The sequence below is a fragment of the Capricornis sumatraensis genome, chromosome 13 (assembly GCF_032405125.1).
Source record: "Capricornis sumatraensis isolate serow.1 chromosome 13, serow.2, whole genome shotgun sequence".
Lineage (NCBI taxonomy): Eukaryota > Metazoa > Chordata > Mammalia > Artiodactyla > Bovidae > Capricornis > Capricornis sumatraensis.
The window spans coordinates 79,126,195-79,149,247 of NC_091081.1; the positions used below are offsets into that span (position 1 = coordinate 79,126,195).

The 23,053-nt window shown below is 38.7% G+C and overlaps 1 protein-coding gene across 1 annotated transcript in view; it reads right to left on the bottom strand.

Moving 5' to 3' along the window:
- Positions 1-16,318, bottom strand: part of NOX3 (NADPH oxidase 3) — a 65,875-nt gene extending 49,557 nt beyond the window's left edge. The window contains exons 1-6 of the mRNA XM_068985307.1: positions 16,271-16,318; positions 15,548-15,643; positions 15,321-15,431; positions 14,224-14,308; positions 5,124-5,269; positions 2,463-2,644 (exon numbers count right to left, since the gene is read on the bottom strand). Coding sequence (XP_068841408.1) covers positions 2,463-2,644; positions 5,124-5,269; positions 14,224-14,308; positions 15,321-15,431; positions 15,548-15,643; positions 16,271-16,318 — 668 coding nt within the window. The remainder of the gene's footprint in view (positions 1-2,462; positions 2,645-5,123; positions 5,270-14,223; positions 14,309-15,320; positions 15,432-15,547; positions 15,644-16,270) is intronic.
- Positions 16,319-23,053: the final 6,735 nt, after the last annotated feature.

Genomic DNA, 23,053 nt, shown 5'->3' on the forward strand with positions numbered 1-23,053 from the left:
TTCTCCTCCTGCCTTCCATCTTTCCCAGCATCAGGGTCTTCATCAATGCATCGTTTTTTTTTCATACAAGGTGGCCAAAGTATTGAAGCTTCAGTTTCAGCAGCAGTCCTTCCAATGAATATTCAGGACTGATTTCTTTTAGGATTGACTGATTTGATCTCCTTACAGTCCAAGGGACTCTCAAGAGTCTTCTCCAACACCACAGTTCAAAAGCATCAATTCTTAGCCTTCTTTATGGTCCAACTATCACATCCACACATGACTACTGTAAAAACAATAGCCTTGATTATATGGACCTTTGTTGGCAAAGTAATGTCTCTGCTTTTGAATATGCTATCTAGGTTTGTCATAGCTTTTCTTCCAAGGAGCAAGTGTCTTTTAATTTCATGGTTGCAGTCACCATCTGCAGTGATTTTGGAGCCCAAGAAAATAAAGTCTGACACTGTTTCCACTGTTCCCCCATCTATTTGCCATGAAGTGATGGGACCGGATAACATGATCTTAGTTTTTTGAGTGTTAAGTTTTAAGCCAGCCTTTTTACTCTCCTCTTTCACTTTCATCAAGAGGCTCTTTAGTTCTTCTTCACTTTCTGCCATAAGGATGGTGTCATCTGCATATCTGAGGTTATTGATATTTCTCCCGACAATCTTGATTCCAGCTTGTGCTTCATCTAGTCTGGCATTTCGCATGATGTACTCTGCATATAAGTTAAATAAGCAGGGTGACAATATATAGCCTTGATGTACTCCTTTCCCAATCTGGAACTGGTCTGTTGTTCCATGTCCGGTTCTAACTGTTGCTTCTTGACCTGCATACAGATTTCTCAGGAAGCAGGTAAGGCGGTCTGGTATTCCCATCTCTTTCAGAATTTTCCACAGTTTATTGTGATCCACACAGTCAAAGGCTTTAGCATTCTCAATGAAGTAGAAGTTGATGTTTTTCTGAAATTCTCTTGATTTTTCTGTGATCCAGCGGATGTTGCTAATTTGATCTTTGATTCCTGTGCCTTTTCTAAATCCAGCTTGCACATTTGAAAGCTCTTGGTTCACATACTGTTGAAGCCTAGTCTGGAGGATTTTGAGCATTACTTTACTAGCGTGTGAAATGAGTGCAATTGTGCAGTCGTTTGAATATTTTTTGGCATTGCCCTTCTTTGGAATTGGAGTGAAAACTGACCTTTTCCAGTCCTGTGGCCACTGCTGAGTTTTCCAAACGTGCTGGCATATTGAGTGCAGCACTTTCACAGCATCATCTTTCAGGATTTGAAACAGCTCAACTGGAATTCCATCACTTCCACTAGCTTTGTTCTTGGTGATGCTTCCTAAGGTCCTCTTGACTTTGCACTCCAGGATATCTGGCTCTAGGTGAGTGATCAACCATCATGATTACCCAGGTCATTAAGATATATTTTTTATAGTTCTATGTATTCTTGCCACCTCGTCTTAATTTCTGCTGCTTCTGTTAAGTCCATACCATTTCTAACCGTTATTGGGCCATCTTTGCTTGAAATGTTCCCTTGGTATCTTTAATTTTCTTGAAGAGATCTCCAGTATTTCTCATTCTATTATTTTCCTCTATTTCTTTGCACTGATCACTGAGGAGGGCTTTCTTATCTCTCCTTGCTATTCTTTGGAACTCTGCATTCAGATTATATCATAGCTTTCCTTTTCTCCTTTGCCTTTTGCTTCTCTTCTTTTCTCAGCTTTTTGTACAGCTACTCAGACAAACATTTTGCCTTTTTGCATTTATTTTTCTTGGGGATGGTTTTGATCACTGCCTCCTGCACAATTTTGGTAACATGTAAAGACTTAAAAACATTATCTTTGAAGGTCCTATATTTCAGATGATGCTACTCTAGCTTTCTGATGAAGGAATTAAGAGTATCAGGTGGATGTTGAATGCCAGAACAGCATTTTATGGGATATTTGAGCAAAAAGGAATCCTAGATGCCAGAAGGGGAAACTGAGGTTCAAAAAATTGAAATGGCTTGCAAGTGGTCACTCTGGTGACTAGTGGCACAGCCTAGATCAGGTTGGTCATCTCACACTCTCCCTCCACCACACGGGGTTTCCTAATGGATTATTTTAGTCCAGCAAAAGTAAAATCTGAGTATCAAAAATATATATCCCAAGGATTCCCATATAAATTGGATTGTGGAAATAGATTCTAAATAAAATATAAATCTATTGTTATCCAGCATTCATTAAAATTCTCATATACCAGTCAAGATTCCCCAACAGAATTGGTTAGAAAAAATGAAGCCCCTAACCATCTATATTGCTTTTTTTTTTTTTAGTATAACTAAAAAATACACTATGTTTGGCACAGTGAATTTGCTTTTTCATACGTTCTCTGTGTCCATCTGTCCTGCATGTCATGCTCCTCCATCCAAGAGAATTTCTAAGACTATTCTGAGATTCACAGAGATAAAATCTTACTCGCTGAGTGTCATAAGGACTCACCCTGCTCCGTGGATAGCCAGACCAATAAAGAAGATGATGAAAACATGGTGCGTGTACCAGAACAATTCATAGGACACCTGCCGGATGAATTCGGTGGAAGAGGTCATGATCAAGATCAAAGCCATAGAGATCAATAGGCCAGTAATGCCTGCGATTGTAGTTAGCAACTCAGTGATTGTGTTCTAAAAGAAACAAACACCATCACATTAATGTTTCAGTTCTATTTGTCCATTTTAGGATCAACATTTGAGAATCCAAACAGGGAGCAATTCAAAATGTACTAGAAGCACGCTAACCTTGGGAAGGGTCCCCATACACTTCTAACAAGGGACTTCCTTATCCTTTCCTCTGCCCCCTGAGGGTGGAATTCACTATGCTCAAATTTTGTCCAATGTCATTTTGTTAACTACTTTTCCCCCCATCTGTATAAATCAGCCAGCATGCCAAAGTTGATGATGTTGAATTATAATTAGGACAATATATGAAAATGCATTTTAGGATACAATACTGCAAAAAAAACCACACCGAGTTTCAAGTTTTTAATTTTTAAAATAAAAATGAGACTCACCATGCTTAATTGCATCTTAACATTAATAAACACTTTTCTGGAGAGGTCCCTCAGGGGCGTCCCTAATAAAGCAGCTGCACACTCTGTTCCCCCGGCAGTTATTCCTTGCTCTCGATTTTTAATTGGAAGGACCATGACTTGCATTTCTTTCATGCCACCTCAAGAGGCTTGGAATACGGCTTTCTAAATCCTAGGTGATCAATAAAGATACAGCTATTCTTATCAGATAGACCCTGCCACAAGGCCAGAATTCTGACCTATTAGTGTAGAGGAAGGTTAAACAGCTTTTCAGAATATGAATCTTAAAACATTTTGTTTTATTGGGAGTTTCCCATATTCTGGTCAAGTCATTAGTATTCACACACTGTGTTGTTATCTTTGAGACAACCATGAGCTCCATAAATGCACACTGTATTTTTTGTCAGTAAAATCTCATTGATTTGGGCCACTTTGAGATCTTGAGGTAATTTAAACAGGGACTTCTCTGTTGTTTACTTTTTCCTTTGTAGAGCAAACAGTGGAAATAAAATTGAAAGGGTTATGTCTAAAACATTTAAAAGACTTTTTTTTTTCCCAGTGTACTCAGGCGTTTTAGAAATCCGTTGATATCACATGGTGTGCTAATTTCAAATCATTCTTCTTTGCTTATTAAAGCAAATCCCCACTTCCCTCTTCTTGTGACATATTTATAGACTGCTTTGAGTTGCAAGGGATCATCTAAAACAATTCCTCTGTGTCTCATTAGAAATGCTCTATAATGTACATGTTGTGTTATGGGTATCCATCTTTCTCTAAATATCCTAGATTAGAAGGTTTCTTGACCTTAATTAGTATTTACATAGTATATTGCCTTTAAAATTTTGAAATAGCCATATGGGGAGTAGCTTAATCATGTTTAACTTGCTTCAAATTACTTTAAAAGTATTTGTAATAAATACAATTTATTGTATAGTCTCTTCAAAATCTTGAGATTTATTCTTGGTTATGTATCACAACGGATTTCCCAGAGCCTTAATGGGGGACAGAGTTAACCGCAGTAGGTACCCAGATAAATCCTGCAGTTCCAATAAGTACACCAAAGGCATTCCATTCCCATAGGCTTAGGGCCTCTGCAGCTTCTAATTATTGTCAGCTATGAAAATGTAGCTCTACTAGGTCAGTGGCCTGATTTCCAATATCACTGTAGGATAATTAGAAGACATGACATGGAAGAATTTCCCCAGAAAGAGACTTTGAATATTGCTTCTTCAAGTAAGGCTAAATGGGCAAAAGGGTCACTTAAAGAGATGGCCCAGACAGTATTGGAGGAATTTCCATTTTGGAGAGTATTGTCTTAGGTTCTTCTTGGACAATACAGATTTTTGATCTTGGTCAACATGCAGGATACATTTTCCAATATGATAGGCAGTACATGGCAAAAGTTTAGATCAACCAGGAAAACAGAGGTGGGGGGTGAATTAAAGGAGAGAAATGTCTTTTCAGGAGGATTTCTGTGGCTACACATTGGGTTTTCTTTTTTGTTTCTTACATGTACACACAACTAATTAGTATTAATGATGTCACTGGCCATGCAGGTCTCATTATGGAATTTGCTGCTCTGTCCAGCATCAGATTTGGCAAACTAGCCAGTCATTTGTGTGCCAAAAATGACACAGGAAAAGCAATCCAGAAAACAATTTGTAAACTGAGAATAAAGACATCCAATTCATCATCCCTGAATTTAGATGGCACTTCACATTCTTTATGATTCTAATATTGGCAAAAAATATCTAATCATGAGCTACTTTGAAAACTTAAAGTAAGGTTTAATAGATTATTTCATTCCTTGTTTAGGTGTATTTATTTCTTTATTTTTGCTATAAACTAATTAAGTGGCATCAATTTTTCTTGCTCATAACCTCTCAGCAATGATAATGGCAGAAAAGAACTTCTTTTAAAAGGTGAGACTGATGTTAGCATTTGGCAGAAACTGGGTCTCTAGCTTTTTAAAAATTATTATCAAAAGTTTTTGAAATACAGGATTCCTTATAAAGGGATCAGAAAAGGAAGGATTTAGGGGATGAGAAACGATGTGACATGCAAGAAGAACTCACTGTGTGGAAGGTCCGGATGGGGTTGAGGTAGGTCTCATTTGGGGTGTCACCAAGTTTGGAAAGTGCAGCCACAAGTCCCTCTGCCTCTGGCGACTGACTCCAGTGGTAGTGTTCCAGGTTAAACAAATGCGCCACGATGTGGATGGCTGCGGGCGGGGACGACACAGAACAGGCACCATGTTAATTTCTTCCTTTGCGGTTACTTCCCTGGTGCTCAGACGGCAAGGTGTCTGGCTGCAATGCGGGAGACCTGGATTCAATCCCTGGGTTGGGAAGGTCCCCTGGAGAAGGAAATGGTAACCCACTCTAGTACTCTTGCCTGGAAAATTCCACGGATGGAGGAGCCTGGTAGGCTACAGTCCATGGGGTTGCAAAGAGTCGGACACGACTGAGTGGCTTCACTCACTCATGGGTAGGGGATGACATGGAACAGGCACTATGTTAATTTCTTCCTTTGAGGTTACTCAAAAACTCAATTCTATCTGGTCAAGTTTCTCTGTTCTGGTTTTTGTAACCTCCAAGGAAGAGTAATTTGTGCGTCTTTCCTAGTGTCTTGAGTGAAATGAACTGAATACTTTTGAAGATACTGTATGATTCAGCACATTCTTTTTTTTTTTTAATTTGGCTGTGCAACCCATCACCATATTCGTTTTAACTATATTAAGACATAAAGTAAATTTCAATTCACCATAATTTAATTATAAATGTATAATCATTCTGGACATAGTATAGATATGATATACAAGCTAATTATGTATATATTCCACCTTATACATATATATAAGAAGATACACAGACACACATCTCTTCTTTCCCAAGAAATCAGAAAGTATTTTTCTAGAATACTGTATATCAAACACACATATATATATGCATATAACATATGATATAGATACCAGAAGAGACAGTAGTGTTTTTGTTCTCTTTCAGACATTATATTTTTTATTTTTACTTTATACATTTTAGTGAACATATATATACACACATACACATACACACATATACTTACATGTATTATTCCCAGTGGACCAAAAATAAATATTTATGAAACTAAACCTCTTAGTATATTCTTAAGAAGAAAATTTAGTTTTATAATTCTGGGAATTGGTGATGTCTAAATTCCAAGTGAAGAGAACAGGCTCAGATCACAGCATCATCTGGCCTAAGGAGTATATGCCCAGTGCTACTTTCTTATCTTCTGAAATCTGTGGGGATGCCAGCAGCCCCAACATTCAGACAAGAATATCCTGAGGCTCTTCCTGCCAATGGGAGCCCTGCTGGGTGGCCAGATGATACTCACCATTGAGATCAGATTCAAATGTGAGATGAGAACTCATTACCCAGAGGATAGGTAATTTCCCAGTTGACATCTTTTTTTTTTTTTTTTTCCCCCTGCCTCCACAGTGAAAAGTCGCAGAGGTTTCTGCTATTCTAAGTCTCTACAGTTGTGGGTGAATTCTGGGGTCACCGTGGTTGTACACTGTGAGTTAAGGTGTGGTTGTTGTTTAGTAGCTCGGTCGTGTCCGACTCTTTGTGACCCCATGGACTGTAGCCCACCAGGCTCCTCTCTCCATGGAATTTCCCAGGCAAGAATACTGGAGTGGGTGAGGGGAGTGAGGGAAAAGGAAACAGCAGGAGGCTCTGTGAAGTCGGAGGCATTTGGCTCTAGTAGCAGATGTATTTAGAAATGTCGTCTCCTATTTGTCCTCTTCTCTCTGGCTCTGAGGTCTGAGCCATTCCCTTTTTTGCCCTGCAAAGCGGTCTTCCTGTTTTAAGACCTGTGTTTGAATTGTTTTAAACTATTCAAAAGTTGTTTTCTCAAGCATTCTTCAGTTCCACAGGCATGGATGATGCCTTGATGACATTTCCCAGATATTACGGTTCTGATGATCTTTTACCTGCATTGTTGGATGGATTTTGGCCCCTCAAGACTTGATCATCTTGAAATCTCAACACCTGTCACTGGCTTAGCACCAGCCTGTCTTTAGTAAGGGCTTCCCTGATGGTTCAGTGGTAAAGAACATGCCTGCCAATACGGGAGACAGAGGAGACTCGGGTTCAGTCCCTGGGTGAGGAAGAGCCCCTGGAGAAGGGCATGGCAACCCACTCCAGTATTCTTACCTGCAGAATCCCATGGACAGAGGAGCCTGGTGGGCTACAGTCCATGGAGTAACAAAGAGTCAGACACGACTGAAGCAACTGAGCATGCGTGTCCCTAGTGATGATTTGCAGAGTGAGATTACAGAAAGGGAGAAAGGTCCAGACAATCTACGTGCAGCATTGTTAGAGTAGCATTTTCTCTGCTAATATGTATTTTTGCATTTTTTCTACAGCCTTTAAGTTGGAAATAAATCCAAATATACTTTTGGTTGAAGCTTTTACTTAAAAATGCAAAGCACGTGACAGTTTCTGAGTCTATGATGTTGGCTAACTCCTTATGGATTTAGTGAGGTAAGCACCCAAGAGGTAGTGTCTTTCCTTAAATGTTTTTCTTGTCAACATATGCAGCCATGTCTCTGAAGGGGCTGCCTTGTTTGGTCCCAGCATCCATGGAGCTAGAAAAGCTTACCTGGCAGCAGTCTCTTGCAATATGTTGTATATAAAAAGGAAACTATTTTCTTAGTTCAACATAAACGTTGTCTAGTATTTTTTAATAGCTGTTTTTTGACAATTATCTTAAAGTTTTGAAGAACAAGTAATCTTTTCCCTAGCTAACATATATTGAATACTTATTATACTCCAAATGCTGTTATAAATTCTTTAGGCATATGATCTCATGTAATCCTCAAATATTAGTCTTATTTCCATTTTACAGATAAGTGTTTAATAAATTAAGAGACCTGTAGTCCATTGATGGAAACAATAGGATAAAACTCTGCCTATGCCAGAGCCTGATCTGTTGACCTTTAAGTTATATTGCTTCTTTTCTCTAATCAATAATTGCTATACTTTACTGAAGATGAATTTCTCCTAAGGGCTTAGCTAGACTCTTTGAATAGCTCACTTGGTGTCTCTAATCTAGAGTCAAAGAGCTCCTAAGACTGATGACTGATCATTATCTTTGGAGTCTTCTTTGTAGGTGGGTGTGAATCCTCTGTCAGCATTTTATCCCTCACCCTCACGCCTCTGTCCATGCCTCTCTTCCATTCTCCCTCCGTGGACTAAAGCACACCCGAGAGAGAGGAGTTATTCCCATTTTACAGAAACAGACACTGAGCTTCAGGCCGCAAATTAAGTGATGTATTTACCATTAAATAACCTACATGTGATGGTCAGAAAAGGAACACAGGGCAAAATCTAGGTCTTTTATAGTCTACCTTCTATAGCTTCTTTCTCCCATGTAATGAGCTGTTGGTCACAATCTACTTTCTATCAGGTTGATTTCCACATGAACATTTGGCACTGATAAACTAAATTTAAGCACATTTATTGAAGGAGCAAAGATATTGAGCTCTTTATCTATTCCTATTGCCAGGTTTCCCATAACAAGTCTGAAGAAATTAATGAGGTAGAGTATGAAAACCCAAGATGCTTTTCACAATGTAGCTCTTTAGGGAATGTACTAAAAGCTATTCTTTCCATTTTTTTCTAAGTACTTTAAAATTGGCATCTTAAATGTTTCATTTCTCCAGCTATCTCCATGTTGTTTTATTTTCAGGTGGTACAGTGGTAAAGAATCCACTCGCCAATGCAGGAAATGCAAGAGACACAGGTTTGAACCCTGCAGAAGGAAATGGCAACCCACTCCAGTATTCTTGCCTGGAATATGCCATGGACAGAGTAGCCTGGGGGTCTACAGCACACGTGGTCATAAAGTGTCAGACACCATTGAGCACAGCACAGCAGCGGTGGTGCCTGTGCACACGCTCAGTTCCTCAGTCATGACTGACTCTTTGCGACCCCAAGGACTGTAGCCTGCCAGGCTCCTCTGTCCATGGGGTTTTCCAGGCTAGAATTCTGGAGCCAGTTGCAATTTCTCCAGGGGATCTTCCTGACCCAGGGGTTGAACCTGCATCTCCTGCGTCTTCTGCATTGGCAGGTGGATCCTTTACCACTGAGCCACCTGGGGATCCATTTTCTCTTAGATTGTACCCTGATTTTATTGTGATCTTGCCTTGGAACCAAAGGTATTCCAGCTACCAAATCCAGGGTTGCTGGGACTTGATAGATATCAGGGGAGAGATGGATTTTGTTCTTTTTCAGACATTATATTTTCTATTCTTCCATTTATATGTTTTAGTTATTTTAATATGAATAGCTGTGCTATCTATGTTTACAGTGACAGTTGCTTCAAGTATATGATAAAATAGTGACACGCTTTTATTTTTTCTTTCTTAGTCATCAAAATCATGTTACTAGATTTGGGATGAGAATGTGGGAGAGAAAATACTGAAGAGGATATTTCTCAGTCACTTAACTTCTTTTAGTCCCTGTTTTCTCATCTGTAAAAGGGGTGGGTTGAACTAAACCATGATATCCAGGCTCCTTTCCAGCTGTCTGGCTCCTATGTCTCCATTTGAAGTTAGTTGGGAACATTTGTCATCTGAAAGGGAGCTGCAGTCCAATATGAGAGCAAACATGAAACTTATCATTTTAAAACATTTTAAAAATCAACACTGTCTTAAAGGACCTTCTTCAGTCTTATGGCAAATCCAGTGTCACCAGGTACACGGGTTCTCTCCTCATGGTGTCTCAGAGGACCTGCTACTGATCACTTGGCAGATCTCAAGGTACACATTTGCAGAACCCACTCGAGTTCCATGCTAAAAAATGCTATGGCTCAGTCTTTCCACTATTTTTTCTTACCAAAATATTTTTTACAGTTAAAAAAGCTGCAATCTTGGACACACTACAAATGCACATTTAATTGCTGTGTGAACTTTGGAGTTCAAATAAGGAGCTTTTATTGAAGAGTGAACAAAAAAAAAAATTCATAAAGGCTACAATTAGAGCCAGTTGCCCTGAGAAAGTTCCTTTTTCTCCCTTCTTTCCTTCTTTTTCTTTTTCAGGAGATCAAAGGGAGCGTAATTGAGGGAGAATCTTGGAAGTGTGGTCAGTTCTATGCTATCTCTCTGCCTGCTTGTCAGTGATAACAGTCATTTTGGAGTTAGTCACCTCCTAATTAAGCAGCCTTTAGAAAGAAGGACCCAGGGACAAATTCTGGCTGTGTTTCTTGCAGCCAGAATTTGGCCCCAAACTTTCAAATTTGTGGTCTTATTTCTGCAAGAATATACATATTCTCTGGCACTCTGTGCATGCCAATCATTTGAAAATCACATTAAATTGTGTGAGGCAAGACAGGGGAGACGCCTACTTGGAACTCTCCATGCCTCAAGCAGAATTAGATCAGTAGCCATCCCTTTGGGATCAGGTCTGAAAGCATTTGGGCCTTCAGGATTGTTCTCTGTGGTGGGGCCTCCAAATCATTTTTTCTCAGCATCCCGATTCTGAGGTCACTTCTCTCAACCTGTCTCTATTGTGTTTCTTGGGGTTTACAAACTAATCAACGCATCAGGAGCTGCCTGTGAGTCATTATCCACACCTGGAACCTAGCAGATGCCAACTGCGGGGACAGACAGAGCTGCCAGGGTCACAATTCACAGCCCCTTGGAAGGAAGCTCGGGCTTAAAGTACTACTATTCAATTGGAAGGGTCTTCAAGGTCTACTGTGGGCCAGAGTCCAGAAAGATCTGCATTAACAAGAACAGAGAGGCTGCAAAACTATGATTTTTACACCAGGGAGGTTATGGGGCTCTGAAAATGATTTATTAGTGGTTGAAGAAGGCTCCGGCAGCTCTTATCATAGGCAAGCAAGCAGGAAGGCAGGAAGCCAAAAGAAGAGTTCCTGTCACTGCATTTTCAGTGATGCCCTTGATTATAGATACCATTGTTTGCCTCTTCCCTCCTCCTCCCCAGCCTGCTTTCACCAGGCTCTAATTACCTCCTTTAATGATTTGACCAATTAAAGCCTGCAGTTCAACTTATAGGGGAATGGATGAGAAATTAGAGGCTGGCACGCAAACTTCGACGTGGATGCACTTCTTCCAAGGTTACACACCTCTATTAAGCTGGTCGGCTATTTGAAAAGCAGCATAATGGGCGATGCTAATAAAGCAAGCACGGGGACATTTTCAGCATTTCCCAAGTGAATACACCAGAAGGACAAAATGTGAAAAGCAAAGGTATATCTATGAAACCAGGGCTTAGCATTTTTCTCCCCCTAAAAGCACAGTTGCCAGCCGCGTTTCTTCGTCAATGTGAAATGTAATAATTGCTTTGTCAGGGTTTGGGAGAAGCAGAGCGCTCTCTCTCCACCCTCCTGCCTCTGCCTGGAATGGAAACAACTGCGGGGCTGCTGGTTGCCATGGCGGTGGGAGATGAGGAGCCTCCGCTCTCAAAAGCAGTCAGACCCTGCTGGCACAGCCCTGGGAGACATTTGGGAGCCTGGCAAACAGTGGGGATTCAAGGAGAAGAGGGCCAGGAAGAAGACTTGATTCTCTCCGGGATTTGTGAGGGAAAGCAGGAGAACAGGCGTCCTGCTTTGTCTTGTCATAGCAGAATGTGAATTGATTATCGTGGATGACTGGCATCATTTTGAGTTTCTTTGCTGCCCACACACTATTTTTCATCCACCCCAAAATGCTCCTGGTTCCCTGGCAACTCCTGAACGCTTACATCTAGCACCTTGTCCCAAGAAATCCCGTGATTTATCTCTTTTTTTCCTGCTGGCCAACTGTCCTACTCATCCTCAGGTTTGACCAGATTTGTTGAGGTCGTGTGCTGCGACCAGGAGAGGGAAGAGGCATAAGGCACAGTCTCACATTTTAAGGTGATCAGAATCTGAGAAATTGTATTGTGTGGTAAGAGAGGTGCCTGGGGCCCAGAGATAAGGAAGCCCAACAGCCCAGATCTGGCAGCTCAGGGGGAAGCTGGCTAAGCACGGAGCCCTGGATATGGTGACAATTTATCCAGTGAAGAAGAAGAGGGCAAGCATTTCAGAGAGAGGGAATAGCAAGGGCAAATGCACAGCCTGCTCAGGGACCACCAGTAGCTAGGAAAAAGCAAGCGGGTGTGGTGAGAGATGAGCTGGTGCACAGTGGGCAGGACTTGGTGATGGGAGCCTGCCCACCAGGCTACACTTGGTCTGATTCTCTTTGCAGCAGCAGCAGTAAATGACTTGAAGTCTGTAGATTTCCAAGAGGTCCACTTCTGACAGCTAGTCTGCACTTCTCGTAAGAATGGATAGACTGCTTTATTTATTTATTTATTTTTTTAATTCCATGGATTAGGACATAAGGAACTTATCTGAGATCACACAACCCATCAGTAGCAGGGGTATAAAATAACTTGGTCATCTGCTTCTAGTCAACTGCTGTCCTTGTGAATTATGCTCCATCCTGAAACCATTACTGACTATACCAGTTTCAGGAGGTTATACATAGTTCCTATTATGGTATCTCGGGTACAGGAGGCAGATATTCAACATGCATCACTGATATATATATATATACTCTTGATATATGATTCTGCATGAAGAAATATACATACTCAAAGGTTTAAGGAGAAAAAAATCATTGCATAACACATATTTTCATTTATTCTTTGATTCCTTTTCTGACATGTTTTGAGGCTCTGGGTTTTTTTGTTCCTTCTCTCTATTATATCTTTATAACTTTCTCTTAGAGTCCAATTCTGCCTTAAAGCTATTGCAGAGTGAGCGTTCTTCCTGCCATTGTAGTGTGTTTCATCTTTTTAAAAATAGAATTAAAGGTTCTTAGGCTTTAAAGGAAGCCTAGAGTTTCCTTGAATTCCTTCTCTGAAGCACTTTCCAAGATTCGATCTGGATTCCCCTAGAACAGCTCCCCCAACAGGGAACTCTGCCCTCTCAGGGGACCCTCATTCTAATTTTAGATAATTTTCAAGGTCTGGCAAAGGCTTCCATTTCTGAGCTTAAATCTGCTTCCCTGAGTCTTCATTCCTTCCTGCATTTACTCATTCATCAAAGGTTATTGGCATCTACATAGACTCTGCACCACTGCAGGCCTCGGAACACAAAGAGGAATGAGCCCTGCTCTTTGTCCTCCAAACTTTCTCTGTTTTCTCTAGAACATGCTGTAGATTTACCCTTAATTCTTAACAAACGCAGAAGAACTTTTCCAAACATTTCCTGGGTTGGCTTAATCTGACGTTGAAGACAGCCAGTAGGGAGCTCTCCCTACTTGTCTCAGCACACACCCAAAATTGTGCTAATTGGCACTGGGGCACCGTCTGTCATGTCTTGTTGCTTAATTAAATCTACATTTGTTTTGAATGTTCTTTTTATTCTGCTATTTTTTTATGCATGAGAGGATAAAAACAAAAGAGAAAAACATTTTATAGTTAAATTAGTTTGAGGAAAACAGTCCTGAATCATAACTCTTTATTGTTCAGATAGCCTTTTATTTCAATATCTTTGTTGTCCAACAAAACCACAAGCCAGTTGGTTGTTGCCCCTCTTCATTTCTTCCTGACCAGAGTTTAACCTTGACCTTGGATGCTAATTTCTAGTGCTTTTATCTTGAACTCTCTTGTTTTCTAATTCAAGAAATGGTGATAACAATTTATATGGCTATAAAGCTTCAGATCTTTTCAAGATCTTTTTATATCCACTAGCTCAATACTGTTCAAAACCTTGTTCACATGATCTTGCTTTTCTTCTTTTTATTGCCCATGATACCACTTGATAGTCATTTTCCCATGACTGAATGGGATTTTGAGTATGGGTTAATTTTATTTCTGATGTGAATTATATTGAATAACAAAGTGTTTATTTTTCAAGTGGGTCTTTACCACGGTATTATCAACAAGCTTAATTATTCAGAAATGAAAATGAAGTTTCATAAACTTTTCCTTGACAAATTGAAGGCTTGGTAAAGAAGAGAAGGCATGAATGTAAATTAGAAACTTAAAAATCCATTTGTCTAAGGTTTGCATGGTCAGATGGAAGGCAAAGATTCCTTTCACCTAAGGGTGACTCTTTGGCAGGGAGGGAATAAACAAAACTATTAACTGAACGTGCAGTATTATAAAATTAATCAGACAATTAATAATAAGCACTTACTTGCATTAATGACTATTCCATAGGCAACCAGTTTGTGGAATTTGAGATTTTTGTCTAACTGCCTCCTCCATGGTCCTCTGAAGCACTAGAGTAGCAAAAATTAGAAAGTCTTATTCAGGGAAAATCAAAGCAATAACAGCGGCATGAGAGTCAAGAGGGCAAGACTCAGGCTCTGCCTCTAAATTACTAACGGTGGGCCTACCTGAGTCAAAAAATGAGTGGCCATTAATTAGTCAAACAAGCAAAATCAAATGGCTATTACTAGCTTTGCTGAAATTCCAACTCAATAAAAGTGATTGAGTTAGTAGTTCCTTGGCTAAAAGTCAAAACTTTAGAATAAACCTGCTAAGAATCATGAATTGGCTAATTTAGAAAATGAAGATGATAGCCATCATCCTCAGTGATGTGGTTTAAGTGGTCTATAAATTATTCCTTATTACACAAAGAAAGGCTCTATATTCATCTATATCTAAATATTCATAAAATTATGAAGATGATTATATAATAAATTATTTAGTCTAGAAGGGTTATTGAGGTCTCATTTTTCTGTACAGTGCATTATTCTGTTTGGCAGGAAACACAGGTAAGTACTCAACGCAGTGAAATCTACATAATTAGGAAATGCCCCATTGTGTCTGCTAGGGGTTAAAATTTACATACTAAAATCTATGTACACTAATTGTGTTTTCCTGGGCTGAAAACTCAGAGAGTCGCTTCTTTAGTGGCATTTGACTCATCTACGTATCTATTTCCTTTTAATCAGAAATGGTAATAGTTCAAGCTGTTATAATGCTTCCATCTTCATGAGTCAGGTCAATCTTATTAGCCTTTCTTTTCTGATGAAGCAGATGCATCAGGGGAAGGTTGAGCAATGAGTCCAATGTCATGTAAGGTGTCAATGGCAAAAGGAAAACACAAATCAAATGTACCAATTTCCGATTTTCAGTTTTAGCCATTGTGTCCTCTCTACAAAGAAGCACATGTCAATCTAAACAGGATTATTGGGAATTTCGTAGTGAAGTACATCTTTGTTTTTAATAGCACTTCTATTAATAGATCATAACAACGGAAATTATTTCAAATAACTTAGTACTTACAGTACTTGTCCCTCTCATGAATGAAATAAGGTTTCGACTGACGGGTAATAGAATTAGCATGCAGTTAAAATTCAGGCCCGCAGCAGATGCGCGAGCCCAAGCCAGTGTCGACTGTCCATATATAAAGACATAAGAAAGAGATACAGTGAAACAGGGAAGCTGGGGGAAATAGAATGCATTTTGTTTTCTGAAATGATAATTAATGCATAGTACCCAAATCTACTTACACCCAGAATAACTCGTGTATAAAGGAAAGACTCTTCCTCTTCGTACCAATAGAATGTATCAATAAACAGATATAAATTCACTCCCAGCCATGAGAGCTAGAGCAGAATGGGAAAAAGGGCCAATCAATACTGTCTTCAACCTTTCCTTCTTCTCAAAATCATTTGGGGTTCTTGGGGTCTTTTTTTTAAAGGGAAATGAAAAGCTTTTCAATATCAATCAGAATCATTCCATTTACTTATTTCTTATAGGTTAGTTTTGTAACAGTTATCATCATGATTTGTTAACTTTATTAAAAAAGGTTTGAAATACATAGGGGTATACTTTAAGGAATTTAATGAAAAGTACAGAACCCTCCTAATCAACATTGCTATAATGTTTTAAGTCAATGATGTCAAGAAAGAGGAAATCTTTAAAAATCAACTCAGAAAATACTTTAGAAAAATTCCAATGTCATAGTCTAATTCAAACACTTCCTTCAATTTACAGAAACATTCATATCTGATGCAAATGAAAACCACTTGACTTTAAAAATAATGATTTGCATGATTCTGCAAGAGTAAATTAAGATTTACCAAGGTGTATCTACTGAATGTTTTCTAACAAGTTTTAGTCTTTTAAGCAGGGCAATATTTCACTTTACTTAGTATTCCTATACAAGTTATCTGAAGAATCAAGGTATGCAATGTATATGTTTAGAGCTGAATATCAAAAATGATACTTACTACTAATACGATGGAGAGACTCTCATTCAAAACCCAGCATCCCATCATGACAGCCTTGCTCGTTTGTGATTAGCAAATTATTTCTTTCATTCAGCTCAGCCTGGATGTTGTGTCCTTAGCAAGGGCTTTTTTGCTATGTTATTTTATCTTTTTGTCTTAGGAAGCACCTACTGGGAGCAGCTCTCGAGGAATTTCTAATTAAGGACTTCTTGCCAAAGGCACATCTCCAAGTTGACATGCCTCATGACCTGGGTGAAAACAAGGCAAGTCTCTGTCTAATGATTCCTTTCTTCAAAGATTTCACAAGAAAAGAAAGCTCGTTTTATTAAATTAGCCTGATGTACTTTATACCCCATTCATTTTCTACATGATTGCAGTCAGGATGATAATAAGTCCTTATGTAAATTTGAAAAATAACCCAACCGCTGAAGGCTGGAAACAGCAAAACATTTTAATAGAGTTTTTGCCACTTTGTTCATTTTAGTTTCCTCACTTCCTTTCTTCCTCTTTGGAAAAAGCTTTTTATAGAAAACATAGAATGATGGGTAAATAAATATAAGTTAATCTTTCAGAAGATGATGAAGAAAACCAGAGAAGAATCTTTAAAAAAAAACACACACACACACAGATGGAAGAACTTTCATAAACTTAAAATGTGGATGGGACTTCCCTGGTGGTCCAGAGGTTAAGACTCCATGCTCCCGATGCAGGGGACCCAGTTTTGATTCCTGGTTCAGGGAACTAGATGCTGCATGCCACAACTAAAACATGATGCAGCCAAATAAGTAAATATTTTAAAAATCTGTAACTATAAAGAATGAAGGAGACAGTTTTGTGGGATTGCAGAATAAATTGTATTTTTTTCCCCCTAATCCCACTTGGTGTACCCATGAGGTCAGTGAGAATATTCTCTCATACTTTAGTGATCCAAGGAGTGGCTCTGTCTGGGCCTGGTCCATTCTCTGATATTGTGTAAGTTACAGTTATTAAATGGGGCTTCCCAGGAGGTGCGGCAGTAAAGAATCTGCCTGCCAATGCAGGAGATGCAAGAGACAGGGGTTCGATCCCTGGGTTGGGAAGATCCTCTGGAGTAGGAAATGGCAATCCATTCCAGTATTGTTGCCTGGAAAATTCCATGGACAGAGGGTCCTGAAGGGCTATAGTGTTTGGGGTTGCAAAGAATCAGACACAACTCAGCGACTGAGCAAAGACACATAGTTATTAAATACAGTGACTATGACTGCTCTGCTTTTGAATATGCTGTCTAGGTTGGTCATAACTTTTCTTCCAAGGAGTAAGCGTCTTTTAATTTCATGGCTGCAATCACCATCTGCAGTGATTTTGGAGCCCCCCAAAATAAAGTCTGACACTGTTTCCACTGTTTCCCCATCTATTTTCCATGAAGTGATGGGACCAGATGCCATGATCTTTGTTTTCTGAATGTTGAGCTTTAAGCCAACTTTTTCACTCTCCTCTTTCACTTTCATCAAGAGGCTTTTTAGTTCCTCTTCACTTTCTGCCATAAGGGTGGTGTCACCTGCATATCTGAGGTTATTGATATTTCTCCCGGCAATCTTGATTCCAGCTTGTGCTTCTTCCAGTCCAGCGTTTCTCATGATGTACTCTGCATATAAGTTAAATAAGCAGGGTGACAGTATACAGCTTTGATGTACTCCTTTTCCTATTTGGAACCAGTCTGTTGTTCCATGTTCAGTTCTAACTGTTGCTTCCTGACCTGCGTATAGGTTTCTCAAGAGGCAGGTCAGGTGGTCTGGTTTTCCCATCTCTTTCAGAATTTTCCACAGTTTATTGTGATCCACATAATCAAAGGCTTTGGCATAGTCAATAAAGCAGAAATAGATGTTTTTCTGGAACTCTTTTGCTTTTTCTATGATCCAGCGAATGTTGGCAATTTGGTTCCTCTGCCTTTTCTAAAACCAGCTTGAACATCTGGAAGTTCACTGTTCACGTACTGCTGAAGCCTGGCTTGGAGAATTTTGAGCATTACTTTACTAGTGTGTGAAATGAGTGCAATTGTGCGGTAGTTTGAGCATTCTAATATATAAAATGCAGGTATTGTGGCAGCATTAACCCGAGGTAAGAGAGCAGTTAGTGAAATATCCTCAGTAGCTTTTTTAACAGTGAGACATATAAAGATGTAAAGTCTTCATATTCATTTCTTTAAGCCAATAATCTTCCATGATGAAATGATTTGTTATTTCTGAAGTGTTTAGGATTTACATATCTTAGAGGCATTATTCAGTTGGGTTATAAAAATTAATTCAGAAAGACTACCTCCAGAATTTTATACTATCTTCTCTATTTTAGATTCAGTGAGTGTGAGACAGAGCTGGAGTTTTCTAGCCTTCTGTATTCTCCACACGGTGTTGCAAATGAGGGGCATATATTGCTGAATAATAATGTGTGGTCACATTTTTGTTGTTGTTAATTGCCTAGACTACTTCTAGTGCTACAATAAAAATAAAATTTAAAGATTTAGGTTTAAAAACAACACAGCATCTTTGCATGTTCCATTCTTATTTCTAAAATGTTTGTTCCTCATCTTGAGCATGCAAAGACACTATGTGTTAAATCTATTATTCTTTCATAGCGTAAAAGATGGTTCATAGTTGTATTATAAAAGTATAAATCATGACAGCTTCTGCATTTTTCTCTACAGATTTTATTTTTGTAAAACTTACCACGTTTAGTTTACTCATATTATAAAATATGTGACTTTCAAATTACATTCAGTTTATTCAGAGCTCAGCACTATTGTACAATTGATGGACATGCTTTTTCTTCTCAAATTCTCTATATTCATATATAAGAATAATCTTTTGACACCACTGGTTGGTTTACAATATTGGAATCAGATTTTATAAAACACAAAGTATCGTATCTTATATCACACACATACAAGTTCAACTCAGTCCAGCCTCTGCACTCCCCAGAAGTCCTCAGTTTTGATAAATATCATATTGTGATTTCTCTCTTTATTTTTAATTTATCTGGGGAAATTCGAGGATGCCTATTCAGCCCCCAGTGGCTGCCTTTGTTTTTATTGCAGTGAAGAAATTTGTACAGATCAGGATTTAAATCAAAGCAATCTGAATAATTTCCTAAGAATTCAGGTCAACTGAATGGAGTTGCATCTAAGGAGAGGAAATTGTACAAAATTTACTAAAATGATATGAATGCTCAGCACTCAATCTAGCTTCATCTAATTGCTCTTTGTTGGTAATAAGTTGTGCTCATTTCATTTTTCAGGATTTTCTCAGAAAAAATGAAGCGAAGTTTGTTCTGTGTGTTTCTAAGGCAGATATAGTCCTTCTAATTAAATGGATACACCCATTGGTTCTTCCAGCTCACCACAAAAGATATGGATTTTTTCCCCTTGTAAAGATGACCAGTAACAGACTTTCTGTAGTGGAGAAAGTAGGAAGGAAACCAAACAGATATGTTTACAAAGGCAGGTTAATTGTGTGTATATAAAACAGAAACTCCATACTACCCACACTACATTTCTGGACTGGATTTACTCCATTATATTTTTTGTTCTTTTTAGTTTCTTAGTTGAACAGTTGACCCAACAAAAAACACTTTGATCCTCAAGGGCAAGATTGATCATCCAGTAGCTTTTTTGCTGCTGCATACTAAAATCTAAGTTCCCTGTAGACATAGCAGAGTTCACAGTGCATAAAAATAGCATTGCCAAATCTTCTAAGCATTAGACATGTTTTTACCCCTTTTCCTAAAAGCAAAAGTGAAAAGAGATGAAAAAAGTAAATTAAAAAGTACAGACACATATAGTATCATATCTTTATATAGTTATTTTGAGGAGCATTTGTTGTAAAAATTATGAAACTCTGTTAGATAAATCATATGTTGAATGAATTCATTTTTTAAGGAAAAAGTAGAACAAAAGAAAACAGTTCAGAAAGGCCATGCATTGAAATGTATCTGATTTTTAAAATAAAATAAAATTAAATATATCACCAACATCTTACCGTTTGCTGAATTAAGTATATTGTATTTTTGTTTTAGGAAAGGTTGTGCTCTCTTAATATTGTATAACAATTGCTCATTTCACAAACGTAGATTGGCATTAGTCAGTTCAAACCTTTTTTCCCCACTTAGGCATAATTTATTTATCCAAGTTTCCCAATTTGAAATGAACACTAACTGAGACCACAGCACTGATCACATGATACTTGGCTCAGAGGGTGTTAGAGTTTGGATTCCACTATTTAGAAGCTTACAGTGTAGCAGGGAAGTGGCCGGACACGTGTAGCAATAAAACAATCATTTAAAAGTGAGTACATCCTGGAATGGCAGAGATTGTCCACCTGGGGGCCACTAAAGCACAAAGAGATCTTGCTAAAGGATTTACTGTAGGGAGGATGCTCTCTACATGGGGATCAAGCTGACTTTTGTCAAAAATTACATGGCATGAAGAAGAAAAGGAGGAAAATAAGTTTGAATTTCTGTGTCTCTCAAAGGGTCAATTGAATGAGCTCCCAAAACATCAAACAGCAAGGAAAATGACTCCTGCTTCCAATCTCCTTCCTGCGGTCACCTCTGATTCGGTCTGCTAAGCCCAGAGGGCCTTTGCTTTGTTTGGCGTCCATTTTCCTGCCTTCATCTTTCTCATTGCTCACGTAAGTTTGCAGCACATTTCATCTTTACATTTATTGAGTCACCTAAAATCTTTTTGAGAGTCATTTAGAAAGCTACTTCTTATAGGGCACCGATGCTGATAGCCTCAGGACCACAGTTCAAAAGTGAGCAGAGAGACTAACTCATCATTTCTTATCCCCAAACTAAGTGGCACATTTCAAAGTCTCCTGTTTTGCCAATTTTAACTTTTTGGTTTAGGAGTCTGGTGAAAGTCAGAATTATCATACTTTTTATATTTTCTATCATGCCCAGCATACACTGAAACATAATAAATATTAAATAACAGACACAGAACTACATTCATTTCTCTGCTTCTTAAAACATAAGACAGTTCTATACAAATCCGTACAGATACATTTGCAGGATTTTCGAGCAGTGTTTTCCCTTAAAGTTTAAAACTGAGAGGAGAGTTTTCCTGTCTAGGTCGTGAATTATTTAACTTCTGGGTTTAGGAAAATTTAAAGTTTAAGAAGGCTAGTCTGGAAATCCCTTCTTTGCATATCCAAGCTGTTCATCTCTCAAAAGTCAAAGTGGATGCCAGAATTCCATAGATTTCATTTTTCAAGATGAACATTCATATTTGAACATATTTCAAAGCAGATGGTTTACAGTTCATGTATTTGTTGCTGTTTTCCTGCCACAACAACTAAATATTGAAGACACATATTTGTGATGAGGAGAGCATTTCCAAACCGTCTCTCCCGCTGCTCTTTCACACTGCGTGCTCTAATCCCCTGTGTGCTGCAGGGAAAGGCTCTGAGGAATGAAGCAGTGAATTACATCCATTTGATTTAATAGACAGTGGAGGGGTGCAATAACATAAAACAAGCTTCCTAAAAATAAATACTTTATTTTTTGTAGCAGTCATGAATTTTCTGGTAGCAAATAAGAAAGCAAATGAACACATATTGAAATATTCTGTTTTCACGATCCATTTAGATGAACTGGAAAGTTTACTTTTAAGCCCTCTACTACCTTATAAGGCAGTTTGCCAAACTGTGGGACTGTCTGATCACAGTTCAAGAAAGAAGAGGAAAATCAAATGAAGGTTTAGTTTTTTTTTTTAAGTAAAGCCATCAGATAAGAAAGTATCAGCTGGAGAAAGCATTATACATTTGTACTGAAGGATGCCAATGTCCCTCAACAGGTTCAATGATCTCTCTCTTCTAGGATGAAATGATGTGCTGCTCATTTGTCATCTCATTTGCAATTTGCTATTATCCTACTCAACTATCAGTGTTTGCATTATTACAACTCTGAAGAATCATTTTGTTGGCAAAGGGTTCAGTTAGGAATTGGGACCAAAATAATACAAGCTTTTGAAAAATGGAAAATAGAAGAAAGAATTGTAAGCACAGAAAAGAGTAGATTCGCTTGCTACTTTAACAAAATTTCTGTGAATATTCAATAACCACTAAATAAGAAACTGGCAAAAGGGGGCAAACCTGTCCACAGTTATCACCATAACCATCATCCAGCAACACAGGCCGTACACACACAAGAAGACTTAGGGATACTTGTTTAGTTGATGATTTGTAGAGCTTCATACTAAGAATCGAAATTGCCAAGATTCATTTGGAGGCTAGCCCCACTACCAGTACCCCGCAGCAGCTGCGGTCAGGTCCTGTGGCCTTTCTGGGGGCCAGCCACGCCCACCAGCATGCCATAGGAGCCATGGCTAAGCCCTGTAGCAGGTCCAGGTGCCAGCCTTGCCTAGGCATCATCAAAAATATAAAATGTGATGGAGGGGAAGTAAAAAGATAAAGCTATGGAATTTAATTTTTTTTGAAGTTTGTAAAAATGGCAGTAAATACCTACATATCAACAATTATGTAAGAAGTACATAACTAAATTTGGCAATCAAAAACAGAATGGCTGAATGGAGTTTTCCAAAAAGATCAGTCTATATGCTGCCTACAAGAGACTCACTTTAGAAAGAACAGACAGACAGGAAGTGAGGGGATAGAAAGAGGTATTTCATGCAAAAGGTAATGAAAAGAGAGCTGGAGTAGTTATATTACACAAAGCAGACTTCGAGACAAAGGCTGTAATAGAAGACAAAGAAGAGAGTTACATAATGACAAAGGGGTCAATCTAGCAAGA